The sequence below is a fragment of the Lepidochelys kempii genome, chromosome 1, assembly GCF_965140265.1.
Source record: "Lepidochelys kempii isolate rLepKem1 chromosome 1, rLepKem1.hap2, whole genome shotgun sequence".
NCBI classification, from domain to species: Eukaryota; Metazoa; Chordata; order Testudines; family Cheloniidae; genus Lepidochelys; species Lepidochelys kempii.
In genome coordinates this window covers 47,498,051-47,512,706 of record NC_133256.1, presented here as the reverse complement: position 1 = coordinate 47,512,706, position 14,656 = coordinate 47,498,051, and the positions used below count along the sequence as shown (strand labels likewise).

The window sequence follows — 14,656 nt, the reverse complement described above, 5'->3', positions numbered from 1 at the left end:
AAATTAAGATATTTAATTTTTTGCATTAGGGAGTGATAGTGTGGTGATTGGATTTAGTATTACATTGATGGAGGAATGTGCTTTTTTTTTTTTCTCCTGGTTGAGCTAAGAATGCATGCAGTGACACTAAAACAGTGTTTTCCACTGAAAATTTAGGAAAGATGGAGGGTAGAGGGACTCATCAAATGATTTCTCTGTGTGACCAAAAGTGGGAGAAGTTAAATTTGGGGAGGGGGAGAGAATCAAATTGCTTGTCTTATTTTAAATTAAGTTAAAAGTGAGGGATGCTTTTAAGAAAAGCCATATGCTCTGTTGCATTTCTGACTTTCCTCAGTAGAACAGTCCTGCAGGGTTGTTACATTGGTGCTGTTGCCACTGCCTGTTTTTCTTGCCTGTGCAACAGCAATAGAGTAATTGACGTGTAAGTCTTGTTAGTTTTACTGTGCTGCTCTGGCTAGGCATGTACTATATGCTAGAGCAGGGGTTCTCAGGACAAATTTTTTGGTGGCCTCAGAGTATGGCCACCAACTCTTGCTGATGGCTGCTCTCACGCTTTTCTCTAAAATACTTAATTAGCTTTAGGAAAAACAAATACATATGCACACTGACCAGTCCAAAAGATTGTTATTTATTTATTGCTAGATAGAAAGTCTGTTGTGAAAAGTGTTGTTAATAAACATGCCAGTATCACATTTCACAGCAGACTTACTCAGCCCTGCCAAGTCTGGGGATAAATTAAGCCCTGGATGGGGGCTGGAGCTGAAGCCCTGCAACCGGAGCCTGGGGTCTACCGCCTCACAGCCACAGCCCGGGGCTGGAGCCCAAAGTCCCTCAGTCAGAATCTGCCGCTGTGTCACCTCAGGACGGAAGCCCAAAACCTGAGCCCCACTTGCTCCGGGAAAATGGGGAATTCATTGACTGCCAGATCCTCCAGCGTTGTGCCCCAGGTGTCTCCAGACGGGGGCTGAGCCCAACTGCTGCTGGCAGCCCCAGCAATCAACACTAATGTGGTGCATCCAGGAGCAACAGGGAGGGGGGGAGATGCTGCTGTTTTGCCACTCACCCCCCACCCCACCCCCATCATAGTCCAGGAGGGTGTGGCCACAAGAAAAGCCCCTGGTGGCCGCATGCGGCCACTGTGGCTGCATTTGAGAAAAGCTGTGCTAGAGTTGCACAGGTACAAATGAGAGAAAGAATGGTCTAGTGGTTAGGGCTCCGGTCTGTGACTCAGGAGACCCAATTCAATTCCGAACTCTACCACAAACACCCTGTGTGATTGTATCCCATACTACCCGCCTGCAAGATGGGAGTAATACTTCCCAGGAGTGTTGTGAGAATGTATACATTAAAAGATTTGGAATGTGCTCAGTTGCTGCTGTCATAGAAATTAGGCACAAGTGTACCTCCTGTGAGGAAGGGAGAAAAAACAGCGAATAAAGAAACAGTGGAGAGAAAAGAAAATGCTTAATTTTGGGTTGGAAATTGTTGAGTTTCTTTTAGCTACAAAACTGAAAGTATCGAAGATCAAAAATAGTACAGCATTAAACTTCCATATATCACTTTTTTGTTTACCCTATAAAGAATAAGTTTTGGTTAATTTGTAATGGTTTTGCCTTTTCCTTTGTTTAACAGTATTCTACTTGGTCAAAATCGTGATGGCGTGGTGTTCAGCACTGATGATTATTTTCGACAGCAAGATGGATATACATATAACGTTGCTCAGCTTGGTGATGCTCATGACTGGAACCAGAAGAGAGGTGTGAACCCAGTAGAGGAATTCTTTTAGATCTCGAATGGTTAGAATATGCATGTATAGCATAAATATATATATGCAAGTGTCAGTGGTCAGTTTACATGGAATTCACAAATACATAACTTGTACCCTTCTTTAAAACTAAAGATTCAGATGTGAGAAGACTGTAGACAAAAATCCTTTTTCTTCTTTGTGCAAAATCCACAGATCTATTACAGTGGGTACTTTATCCTGCTTTCAGGCTCAGGGCAGAACCAGATCTGTTAGTCACTGGCAGCAGGGGAACGCCCTGTGTCCTGAAGTTCCCTGCAGTGGCCAGCATCTCAGCCACCCCTCCCTGCCGCAGGACTTTTCTGTGGGAAATTCCTGTCTTTTATTTCAAAATTTTAGACTAACAGCGGGCCTCAGTAATGTTTTTGTCTAATTCCCAGTCATGTCCCAGGGCTGCACTTGATTTTGGGGCAATTGTCCCCTCAGCTCTGCATCCCTTTCTGAGGTGTTTGCATCGGATGGTGCCTCTGCAGACTTCAGGGTGCAAGCTCGGTCAAGAAAAGCTAGAAGCAAAAGGAAGGCCCTTTGTCTCCTGCTCCCCCACTTACTTAGTGTCTCACTGGCTCTGCAGGCAGGATGCAGTTTCCCTCTCAGCCCAGGGACGGCAGGGTTGGCTTGTTGCCTCACCCGTTCCTGGGAAGGAAAGGAACCAGACAGTGTTGGGGAAGCCAGCTTTGCTGGGCAAGATGCAGTTCAGGCGTGGTGGGGTTGCTTCAGACCCTCTTTGCCTGGTAAGAAAGGAGTCAGGTAGGACTGGAATGAAATTGGCTCCAGGGCAAGCAGCCACTCCCTTTTCACTTCCCATGGGGGGAGGGGAGTGAAGCCAGAAGGGCAGCATACTAGATGGAAGATTACATGTGAGTTCCTATAACCTACACTAGCAGCTGTGCCTGTGACTGAGGAGCTCAACTGTCTCCTCCCTGTCCCCTTCCACTTTTCTGTAGGTCACAACTGGAGTGAATCAGACAAGCGTGGATGCTGCCAACACCAGAGACAGTGGTAAAAGGCCTTTGGACCCAGCTCCCTTCCCATTGTCTCATCTCTAGAACAGCCTCCTCTAGGAATCCCTACTCCTATTCCAGGCTGAGTCCTTGGGGGAAACACTGACCTATCTGGACCATTTGGATCCCAGGCAGTAGAGAGGGGTGGAGCTCCTGGGGAAGCCTATCTTTGAGCACCAGGACAGGACCTTCCTGAGAGACCTGAAAGGGAAACAGTCTCTGTCCAGCCTCTTTGAGGACAGAGGTATCGGTAGCCACTTGAAATATTTCTGGAGCAATTTAGGACCAGTTTCACTCCCCCTTCTGAAGCAGGATTATGAGGACAGATTCCCAAAGAGTGAATAAATGAATAATAAAATTGGCACAGTTTCCCCTGCTGACTTTCACAAAGTGCAGCAGGGAAGATAATCCTCTGTGAGAGTTCCTCTGCTCGTTTTCAAAGTGCAGCAGGACAGATCAGTGAAGAAAAGACTAGGCCATAGACAGGTGTTGATTCCTCTAGGCATGCACCTACCCCCACTTAACACACATGCAAAGGGAATTCTTCCTGCTTGCAGGAGGAAGGCCAGCAGATGAAATCAGAGTTAGAAAATCAAAGAGTAAAATAAATTTAAACAAACAACACAGCAGAAGATAGACACTGTTAGACAATAGAGTACTGAGTATTGTGAAACAATGCATAGGAGGTCTGCAGCTTCTTACCCAAGAAAAGCTGTAGCCATATACTCTTCCTTATGCACTCTGGGAAGATGTACTGAAGGGATAGGGATTTCTGGCCACACCAAAAAGACTGGGAAAGTATCATGCTGTCATTCCCAGCTGCTGCTGTTCATCACCATGCCCTAATATCCAGGTTATTGTTTTCAACCTCTGTTGCAGGTTGCCATGTCTCTCGTCATTACTTCCATCACTTCCCACCAGACACATGGGCTATGGGGTGAAGGAAGAGACAGCAGCCCAGATGTGAAAGAAACAGTGGGCAGTGTGAGGCCTCTTGACTCACCATTTATTTTTTTTCTGCCCTGGCCTCCATTTTATAAGGCCAGAAGATTCCTCAATGTTCACTAGTCAATATTTAACCTGGGTTTGGTGTCAGAGATAAATGTGGCTGTTTTCCCTTGTGGTGAGGGATTCAGTGTTTTGAACTCAGAGAGATTTTTACTTGAAAGAATGGCCTCTTCACTATACAGGCTCTTTACAGCCAGCCAAGTTCAGTCAGGCATCATCTCATCGCAGCCTTCTTTGGGCATGAAAACTTTTAGGTGGCATCAGATGAACAAAAATAAAACAAATATGAACTGTCATCTGACATGCTGAGTGTCTCCCTATGCTTTCACAAGCAGCACTAACAAAAGTGGAGATTATTGCAACCTAAAAATTGCTTGGCCTAAGGGCTTCTCCCTGGAAAGAAGAAAAAGGGAGAGAAAAGGGGTTCATATTGGTTTCATGCATGTATATGGGGCTTTGGACCTTGGGATTAGATGCTCAGACAAATCAGTTTCCAGCTATTTTAGTGATACTGTGGTTCTCAGATCTGGTTAACATAGCATTGGATCTTTAGATGTCCCTATCTCACAGAAGAGATCTGCTGTTGCAAAACCAGTCCTTCCTCTGGGATCGGACAGGTTTAAAATGAATACTTGGATGAGGTGACTTATTGCTGTCATGGACTCCAAAAGAGAAGGAAACAAATAGAACTTAAACTGTGGACTGTGCACCAGTCAGTAGAACAACTACCATGTTAAATAAGTGAAACATATCCTTGAGTGGCCATAGCCTGGAGCATTTTATTGTGAGAGCGTGAGCATCCCAGCAAAAAGGTCAAGGCTCTGTAGTATAATGTTCTCAGCGTATTCAATAAAAGGCAGTTTTTTACACATCCCAACATTAAATCTCTCTTTAGGGCATCAACCTTGCCCTAACCTCACACAGTCACAGAGTACAACCGTGGCATGTTGTCCTGCTCCTTACAGCATTGCCCAGATTGAAACCTTGCAGGAAGGGTTGTTACACTGCCTGTCCATTAGAGTAGACCTCCAGATAGCTACTGTCTTCAATCAGATGAGTTTCTTTTTTTTTAAAATAAATTGAGAGCTTTTAAACTGTTATTTATTATTGTAATTTTAATTCAGACAGCTGTCATAGCATCCATTCCTTAAATAAATTCACGAAATATTCCTCCTTCAGTTAATCATCAAAGTCCAGTCCTTAGGAACGTTGACAATCTCAGGACAGAGTAGTCATGTCTCTGCTATTGATATCTGCTAGACTTCACCATATTCTGAATATTTGCTCATCCAGACTTATCCAATGCATTTTCTTTCTTTGGGCAGAAATTTTATCCACATCTTAGTGCCCAAGGAAAGATGGAGGCAATATTTATATAATTTACCTTGTTTTGGATGTCCATTTTTAAAGCATTTTCCTGCTTCCCATTGTGGTGGGACACTGTTATGAAAATCCCGTTCTAATGGATCTGTGGATCTATGCACCAAGAATAAGAAAATGTATCAATGTTTACTTGAAAATTTTCTTTCTTTAAGTAATAAGGTCCACAGATCTGGCCCACCATGGAGACAAGTGGATCATAAAGAACAGAGATGGAAATTGACATCCAAGGATTTGGGGTTGTTGCTGTTGGTTAGTATTTACCTAGCTTTGCAGTAGGAGAAATTGTGTTTTTCCTCAAAGTATATTTAGCACAATCTGTAAATGTAAGTAGGTTTGAAATATCCTGGCTGTGGAAGTTATCTGAACTGGAGGGAACTTCAGGAAGTAGCACATTCCCAGGCTGCTAATGACTGATAGGTCTGGTTCTAACTCCAAGCAGGCTGAAGTACCCATTGTAAAGGATCTGTGGATCTTATTATTTTAAAAAAGGAAATTTTCAAGTAAGCACAGATAAATTTTCATATTCCATCGAAATAGTGGAACAGCAACAGTGTAGGCTTCATCCACTGCTTCTCAATAGTGTTATGGAGAGGGACCAGCTTCAGGAGTAGAGTATAGGTTAATTGATTAATTGGCTGTTTGTTTAAAACTGCCAACTATGGTAATTGTGGTGGATTTTCTGATATAGACACTTATTCACTTGGAATGAGACTGTAACTCATTTGGTGGCTAATCTCTTCCTGGTAATGGACAACAGTTGTTTGACTATTCTGATCCTTTAAAATCTGTCAGCAATCTTTGATACTGAGGCCACGTCTACACTACCCGTGTAGTGATCGATTTATCGGGGATTGATTTATCACATCTAGTGTAGAAACGATAAATCGATCCCCGATCGCTCTGCCGTCGACTCCGGAACTCCACCAGGGCAAGAGGCGGAAGCAGAGTTGACGGGGGAGCGGCAGCTGTCGATCCCGTGCCGCGAGGACGCGAAGTAAGTGATTCTAAGTCAATCTAAGATACGTCAACTTTATCTACGCTATTCTCGTAGCTGAAGTTGCGTATGTTAGATGGATCTTCCCCCCTCCCCCCCCAGTGTAGACAAGGCCTGAGGTTTTGTTAACCTGCCTGTGGCCACTAGTTGAAGTTTCCTCTCCAAGGCTTTTTGTAGAGTAGGGGAAAAGGTGCTTATTTTCAATCAAATTAACTCAACTCAATTTAAAACCCAATTTAGCACCAATATAGACTTAGTTTCATATCGTTTGCTCATTTTTAGTAGGCAAAGGCTATAATTAAACCTGATAAAATTGAGCTAATGTTAATTCTGTTTAGCACTAATATACATAGTTAAACGCAATTTGAAAATAAGCACCTTTTTCCTACTCTAGACAAGGCCAAAGAGGTATTGGAGAGTGGTTCTGAACAATTGGTTATCCGTCTCTTGTAAATAGCATGACATTTTGGGACGTAGGGTCATCCTTATGCAAATGAATGCTGCTCTGCATCTTCATTTTTATCAGACCTGGATGATGATGTGTCTGTGCTATCTCAGCACCTGGCCAAGATTGGGACTTGGATGAGAATGATCTTTTTGTGTAAACCAGACAAAATAGAATTGGCTGATGGGTTAAAGGAAACAATTATTTCTACTCCTTTTATTTGCTTGTCTTTCGTCCAAGGAAATTTAAACATGGGAATGCTCTTGGACCCCTGTAAATTTGGGTGGTGGTCGTGGAGGTGGTGAAGAGAGGAGTTTATGTTTTGTTTGTTTGTAGTTTTTTTACGTCTGTCTGGCAAGTTAAAAAAAGAACTAGTTAAGTTCATGGAGGATAGGTTCATCAATGGCTGTTAACCAGGATGGGCAGGGATGGTGTCCCTAGCCTCTATTTGCCAGAAGCTGGGAATAGGCGACACGGGATGGATCACTTGATGATTACCTGTTCTGCTCATTCCCTTTGGGGCACCAGCCATTTGCCACTGTCGGAAGACAGGATACTGGGCTAGATGAACCTTTGGTCTGACCCAGTATTGCCGTTGTTATGTTCTTAAGTTGTTTACAACATTTTCTTACACATCCAGACCTCATCACAGTTTTCCATGCCACTGTGTTTTCTGGATTTGGTTACTGAAAAGGCTCTGATTTGGGTCACACTGAAAAAGTCTTGTGTACTCCAACTAGTGCAAAATATGGTTTCCTGCATGCAGGAAATGTATTACAGAAGTTTTCATAGTTTTCTAGTTCATTTCTTGATATCGAGCAGAGTTTGACTTTAATCTTGAAAAGCTGTACTTGTTCTAGATCTTAGCTATAGAAAAAACAACTTTTCTCCCAGTGAGCCAGCATGGTGAATGACGTCAGCTGAAGTGCTTGAGAGATTTAGATTCTAGATTTAAATGTTAAGTAATAGAATATTCTCAGTTCAAAATTTTTTTCCTGTGTTGGTCAGCAATAATCTGGTATGTTGGCCTTATGACACAGTGTTTGATTAGAAATTGTTTTGGAAGGGAATTTTGTTTTGGAGAACTGTAATTTTTTTCTTCTAGAGGAGGGCAAAAAATGTACATTCTTAAGTGTTTTTTGTCCCTGAGACATGTTAGAGGGCATTTTATAAATAAAAATATAAATAAATGCCACCAAACAGCTGTCATTTGATAATGATTTTTAGTCCTTTCTGACCTGAGACTAGCTCAGACTAGTGACCTAGAGGTGAAAAGCTCTATATCTCCTTATCCATTTATCTAAGTTATCCAATATTTCTGTATTTCAATATTTAATAGGAACACTGTTCCTATTTTCTGAAGCTGGGGTGTGTCTGTGCAGTACCAGAACAACTCATTACCTTCAGTTTTAGCGTGCAGTGAATGCCTTTATACAGCTTTGGGTGCAAGCAGCTGTTAATTACATCATTATGTAGGTGTTGGGGAGGTGTATACATTTATTCATAGACTTGCTAAAGTACTTGTAGCCCTACACATGTATATAAGCCTTGAATACTACTTATACTAGGATTACAGTGAAGAAAGCAAAAATGAAAGTACACTTCCCAAATGAGGAAATTAGTCAGTCAAGAATAAAGAATAAACAAGGTCAGCTCCCAGACTGCTGCGCTGGGCATCACAACATGGGGAGTAGATGGCCAGCCCTCTGTGGAGACAGAGGTGGTTAGGGACTATTTAGAAAAGCTGGACGTGCACAAGTCCATGGGGCTGGACAAGTTGCATCCGAGAGTGCTAAAGGAATTGGCGACTGTGATTGCAGAGCCATTGGCCATTCTCTTTGAAAACTCGTGGCGAACGGGGGAAGTCCCAGATGACTGGAAAAAGGCTAATGTAGTGCCAATCTTTAAAAAAGGGAAGAAGGAGGATCCTGGGAACTACAGGCCAGTCAGCCTCACCTCAGTCCCCGGAAAAATCATGGAGCAGGTCCTCAAAGAATCAATCCTGAAGCACTTACATGAGAGGAAAGTGATCAGGAACAGTCAGCATGGATTCACCGAGGGAAGGTCATGCCTGACTAATCTAATCGCCTTCTATGATGAGATTACTGGTTCTGTGGATGAAGGGAAAGCAGTGGATGTATTGTTTCTTGACTTTAGCAAAGCTTTTGACACGGTCTCCCACAGTATTCTTGTCAGCAAGTTAAGGAAGTATGGGCTGGATGAATGCACTATAAGGTGGGTAGAAAGTTGGCTAGATTGTCGGGCTCAACGGGTAGTGATCAATGGCTCCATATCTAGTTGGCAGCCGGTGTCAAGTGGAGTGCCCCAGGGGTCGGTCTTGGGGCCGGTTTTGTTCAATATCTTCATAAATGATCTGGAGGATGGTGTGGATTGCACTCTCAGCAAATTTGCGGATGATACTAAACTAGGAGGAGTGGTAGATATGCTGGAGGGCAGGGATAGGATACAGAGGGACCTAGACAAATTGGAGGATTGGGCCAAAAGAAATCTGATGAGGTTCAATAAGGATAAGTGCAGGGTCCTGCACTTAGGACAGAAGAACCCAATGCACAGCTACAGACTAGGGACCGAATGGCTAGGCAGCAGTTCTGCGGAAAAGGACCTAGGGGTAACAGTGGACGAGAAGCTGGATATGAGTCAGCAGTGTGCCCTTGTTGCCAAGAAGGCTAACGGCATTTTGGGATGTATAAGTAGGGGCATAGCGAGCAGATCGAGGGACGTGATCGTTCATCGTTCCCCTCTATTCGACATTGGTGAGACCTCATCTGGAGTACTGTGTCCAGTTTTGGGCCCCATACTACAAGAAGGATGTGGATAAATTGGAGAGAGTCCAGCGAAGGGCAACAAAAATGATTAGGGGTCTGGAACACATGACTTATGAGGAGAGGCTGAGGGAACTGGGATTGTTTAGTCTGCGGAAGAGAAGAATGAGGGGGGATTTGATAGCTGCTTTCAACTACCTGAGAGGTGGTTCCAGAGAGGATGGTTCTATATTATTCTCAATGGTGGAAGAGGACAGGACAAGGAGTAATGGTCTCAAGTTGCAGTGTGGGAGGTTTAGGTTGGATATTAGGAAAAACTTTTTCACTAGGAGGGTGGTGTAACACTGGAATGCGTTACCTAGGGAGGTGGTAGAATCTCCTTCCTTAGAAGTTTTTAAGGTCAGGCTTGACAAAGCCCTGGCTGGGATGATTTAATTGGGGGTTGGTCCTGCTTTGAGCAGGGGGTTGGACTAGATGACCTCCTGAGGTCCCTTCCAACCCTGATATTCTATGATTCTATGAAATTTTTGTAAAGCTGGAAAGGTAATTTAACGTTCTCCATGTCAGAGCACTTGAGAGTTACCTGATACCTATTTTACAAAACTACTAATTAGATTTTAGCTCAGAGTGAAATTTTAGACTCCAAAATATTAATTTGAAAATTAAATTTACAGATTGTAACTGATGCTAAAACAATTTATATATTATAATTGTATATTGCATTTAAAACACTGTTAATAATGTAAGGTTGCAAAGTCAAGTAGTCAAACATTAGGAAATAGCAGAATTATGGTTGCTTATGCAACTTTAATTTGACCTCCTTGTGCATATGTATTATGCTACTGTCTTTAATTACGTTATCATTGTCACAGTTACAGGGTGACCTGTACTTGAGTCCCTCTAGTGCACCCTTTCAGTGATAGGCTTCACTACTACAACTTAAGTAGCAACATGCCCTCTTCTCTAATAAGTTACTGCTTACCCAAAGTGCTTTTCATGGTATTTTCAACCAGAATGGCTGGGACCTTCCTTTCATGAGACCAAAGGCCTGCTGGCACCTTGTCTCCAAGATGAAGGATGCCAGGGTATCTCTGATATATATTGATATAATAGACCAGTCATTTGTTCTTCAGCTGTAAATAGGGTTTTCTTTTCTCCTCCCCCCAACCCCACATGCTGTTCACATCTTCCTCTTGATTTCTTCTCCTGAAGTCCCCACAATCTCTTCAATGGTATTTGATTCAGTACGCAAATAGATTTCCATTGTAAAATACAGAATACACAGTGGTCAGACAAGGAGATAAATGTCTCCTACCTCATGTCTGGTGTAACCTTTCTTAAGGTATGTCACCTCCAGGTGATCTGTCTTTAACTTCAAGGCATAATTCACAGTTACATATACATAGCTCCTTACATATTATTCACACATACATTTCACAATGATTATGATGAACAGTGGCAGGCTTTCAGTAGAAACCTGGCATGACAGTTTTTGGTGAATGTAAATACCAGAACCAGGGGATCCCTGTAACCCTTATGCACCCCTGTGTCCTCTGCCAGTTGACATCAAGAGGTCCTTGGGTCACACACACAATTAGTGGCAGCCTCTGAAAAGTTTCATTTAAGTGGCTTGCCTAGTAACACATAGGAAATTCATGGGAGAAGCAGTGATAGAATCCAGTTCTCCAAGATGACATTTGTGGGGAGGGTTAGCTCAGTGGTTTGAGCATTGGCCTGCTAAACCCAGGGTTGTGACTGCAATCCTTGAGGGGGCCATTTAGGGATCTGGGGCAAAAATTGGGGGATTGGTCCTGCTTTGAGCAAGGGGTTGGATTAGATGACCTCCTGAGATCCCTTCCAACCCTGATATTCTATGATTCAAGTGCTTTAAGCATGAGACTGTACAGTACAGTACTATAGTTGGGAGGTTCCCGCGCCTTACCCCAGACAGGCACTGGTACTGGAAACAGTGAGGCAGGCAAGGAGGCTGAAGGTGCTGTAGACTAGGAGAAGCACATTGTGCAGCAGCGGCAGCTTCCCCTACTCTGCAAGCACCGGGGCGAGGGGCTCAACCCTCGGCCTGCCCACTCCACCCCTTCCCCCAAGCCCCCCCTCTTAACCCACCTCTTCATCCCCTCCCCCTCTTCCCCCATTACGCTGCATGCCGCATCCTCGCTCCTCCCCTGCCTCCTTCCCGCGGCAATCAGTTGGCTTGCGGCGTTCAGGAGGGAGTGGGGAGGAGCAAGGACACGGTGCCCAGACTCCCCCTGTCTCCTGCTCTCAACAATCAGCTGGTTTGCAGCATTCGGGAGGCAGGGGAGGGTGGGGAAGCCTGCGTGCCAAGTCCTCGCTCCTCCCTCCCCCCTCCTGAACGCCGCAAACCAGCTGATTGCTGCGGGCAGGAGCCGGGGGAAGGCGCCGATCTGTGGGTGTCTGCCAGCGGGTGGGAGGCGCTGTGGGGGGGTGTAGGGGGGCTGCCAGCTGTGGACAAAGCAGGCAGCCAAACGATGTTATAGCAAAGCATTGCACAACTTTAAATGGAGCATGTTCTTTAATTGAGCAGGGAAGTAAGATCGAAACACCGTTAAGCAGGGAGTTACTGTACATATCTTCCAACTTCTGAATCAAGTTAGGGATGCATGGTTCTTATAGACAGTAGTCTCATTCATTGCATAGGCAACCTTAGTTCTGTCATTACCTAAATTTGTGCACTTGACTTTGCAGATTTAACATACTTTTAACATAGGTTGTTTGGGCTTTAACTTCTTAGGGTTTTAAAAAAGTAAACTGAAACCCACCCACATTCCATCCTGTGGAACCCTGCTGACTCTTGCATGGATCATCAGCAGGATTTGGATCTTAAATCTATCAGGCTTCTACCACTTGACCTAAACTAATAACTGGTATCTGTCTTGGGTACTTAAATAGCCCTCCGTTACTCAAATATGTGAGTGCCTCCCAATCTTTTTAACATTTTATCACAATACCCCTATGAAAAAGAAACTACTGTCATCTTTATTTCAGAGATGTGGAATTGAGGCAGAGTGAGGCTAAGTGACTTGCCCAAGACTCACACAGGGAGTCCGTGGCCAAACAGAAACTTGTAGAGAGGTCTACCAAGTCCAAGTGTACTGTTGTAATTGCTGGATCATCCTTCCTCTCTATGTATGGTCCTCTCAAGTAGCAATAGTATGCTGTGTGAACAAGCCACTAATGGAAGATGATGCACCTTTTGCAATGGCTATTTGCCAGGCAATAGAGGAATTTTGAGACTCTGGAAATCTGGGTCCAATTCCAGGTTCTGGAGGGGAATGTGCTCTTGTGATTATAGACTGGGGGTGGGCAAACTTTTTGGCCTGAGGGCCACACCTGGGTATGGAAATTGTATGGTGGGCCATGAATGCTCATGAAATTGGGGGTTGGGGTGTCGGAGTGCATGAGGGCTTTGGCTGGGGGTGTGGTCTCTGGGGTGAGGCCAGAAATGAGGAGTTCAGGGTGTGGGAGGGAACTCCAGGCTGGGGCAGGACTTTAGGGTGAGGGGCGGGGAGTGAGAGCTCCAGCTGGGGGTGCAGGTTCTGGGGTGGGGCTGGGGATGAGGGGTTGGGGGTGCAGAAGGGGGCTCCGGGCTGGGACCGAGGGGTTTGGAGGGCAGGAGGGGAATCAGGGGTGGGGTAGGGAGTTGGAACATGGGAGGGGGGCCAAGGGTGTAGGTTTTGGGGGGCGCTTACCTCAAGCAGCTCCTAGAAGCAGCGGCATGTCCTCCCTTCGGCTCCTACATGGAGGCACGGCCAGGCGGTTCTGTGCACTGCCCTCTCCGCAGGCGCCACCCCTGCAGCTCCCATTGGCCGTGGTTCCCAGCCAACAGGAGCTAAGGGGCCAGCGCTTGGGGCGGGGGCAGCATGCGGAGCCCCCTGGCTGCCCATATTCATAGGAGCCGGATAGGGGACGTGCTGGTGCTTCTGGGAGCTGTGTGGAGCGGAGCAAGCCCCCATCCCCGCTCCCCAGCTGGAGCAGGGCAAGCCCCAGACCCTGCTTCCCGCTGGAAGCTTGAGGGCCAGAATAAAATGTCTGGAGGGCCAGTTGCGGCCCCCTGGCTGTAGTTTTCCCATCCCTTTTATAGACCCTTTTGTCCTTCCCCCTCTCTGCTCCTACTCCTTTCCCCTAGATACTTCTCACATTTCTCTATTTCTGTTCACCACCACACCATTCTCTGGGCCATTCCATTTGCTGTTATCCCTGCTTCCACTCACTCGCTACCAGGCTACTCCTTCCAATTTCCTTCTTACTCCTTTTTTGCGTTTGAGTCAGTCTTGCCTCCTCTTTACCACCACATGTTACCTAGTGGCTAGTCCTTACTGGAATACTGCATTCCGTTTTGGTTTCCACACTTAAAAATGGATTTTGACGAATTGGAAAGGATTTAGAAAAGAGCTACCAGAATGATTTGAGGTCTTACAGTGAGACTAAAACTCCATTCAACAAAGAAAGTTCACTGGTGATACTTGATCTGTCTATAAGTATCTATATGGGGAAAAGATTTCTGGTAGTAGAGGCCTTTTCGGTTTAATACAGAAGCCATAACAAGATGCAGTGACTAGAACAGTGGTTCTCAAACTTTTGTATTGGTGACCCCTTTCACACAGCAAGCCTCTGACTGTGACCCGCCTCCCCCTTATAAATTAGAAACACTTTTTTACATTTAACACTATTATAAATGATGGAAGTGAAGTGGAGTTTGGGGGTGGAGGCTGACAGCTGGTGACCCCCCGTGTAATAATCTTGCGACCTCCCTGAGGGGTCACGACCCTCAGTTTGAGAACCCCTGAACTAGAAGCTAGAATAAATTAAGATCAGAAACAGGGTGCAGATTTTTTTTACAAAAAGGTTAATTAGCTATGAGAACAATTTACCTAGAAATAAGAACGAGGAGTATTTGGCACCTTAGAGATGAACAAATTTATTTGGGCATAAGCTTTCATGGGCTAAAACCCGCTTCATTGGGTGCATGCAGTGGAAAACACAGTAGGAAGATATATACAGATACACACAGAGAACATGAAAAAATGGGTGTCACCATACCAACTCGAACAAGACTAATCAATTAAGGTGGGCTATTATAAGCAGGAGAACAAAAAACTTTTGTAGTGATAATCTGAATGGCCCATTTCAAACAGTTGACCAGAAGGTATGAGTACCAGTAGGGGAAAAAATTAGCATGGGGAAATAGTTTTACTTTAT

General features: G+C 44.7%; 1 protein-coding gene across 7 annotated transcripts in view; it reads left to right on the top strand.

Moving 5' to 3' along the window:
• Positions 1-14,656, top strand: part of LOC140910489 (NEDD4-binding protein 2-like 2) — a 43,104-nt gene that overhangs the window by 12,553 nt on the left and 15,895 nt on the right. For 2 of the 7 annotated variants that reach the window (XM_073341494.1, XM_073341531.1), the window contains exon 3: positions 1,633-1,757. In XM_073341494.1, the coding sequence (XP_073197595.1) occupies positions 1,633-1,757 (125 nt within the window). Of the gene's footprint in view, positions 1-1,632; positions 1,797-2,748; positions 2,804-3,684; positions 3,790-5,348; positions 5,446-14,656 lie in introns of those variants that run through there. The other 5 variants (XM_073341521.1, XM_073341504.1, XM_073341513.1 and 2 more) reach the window with 5 other exon arrangements.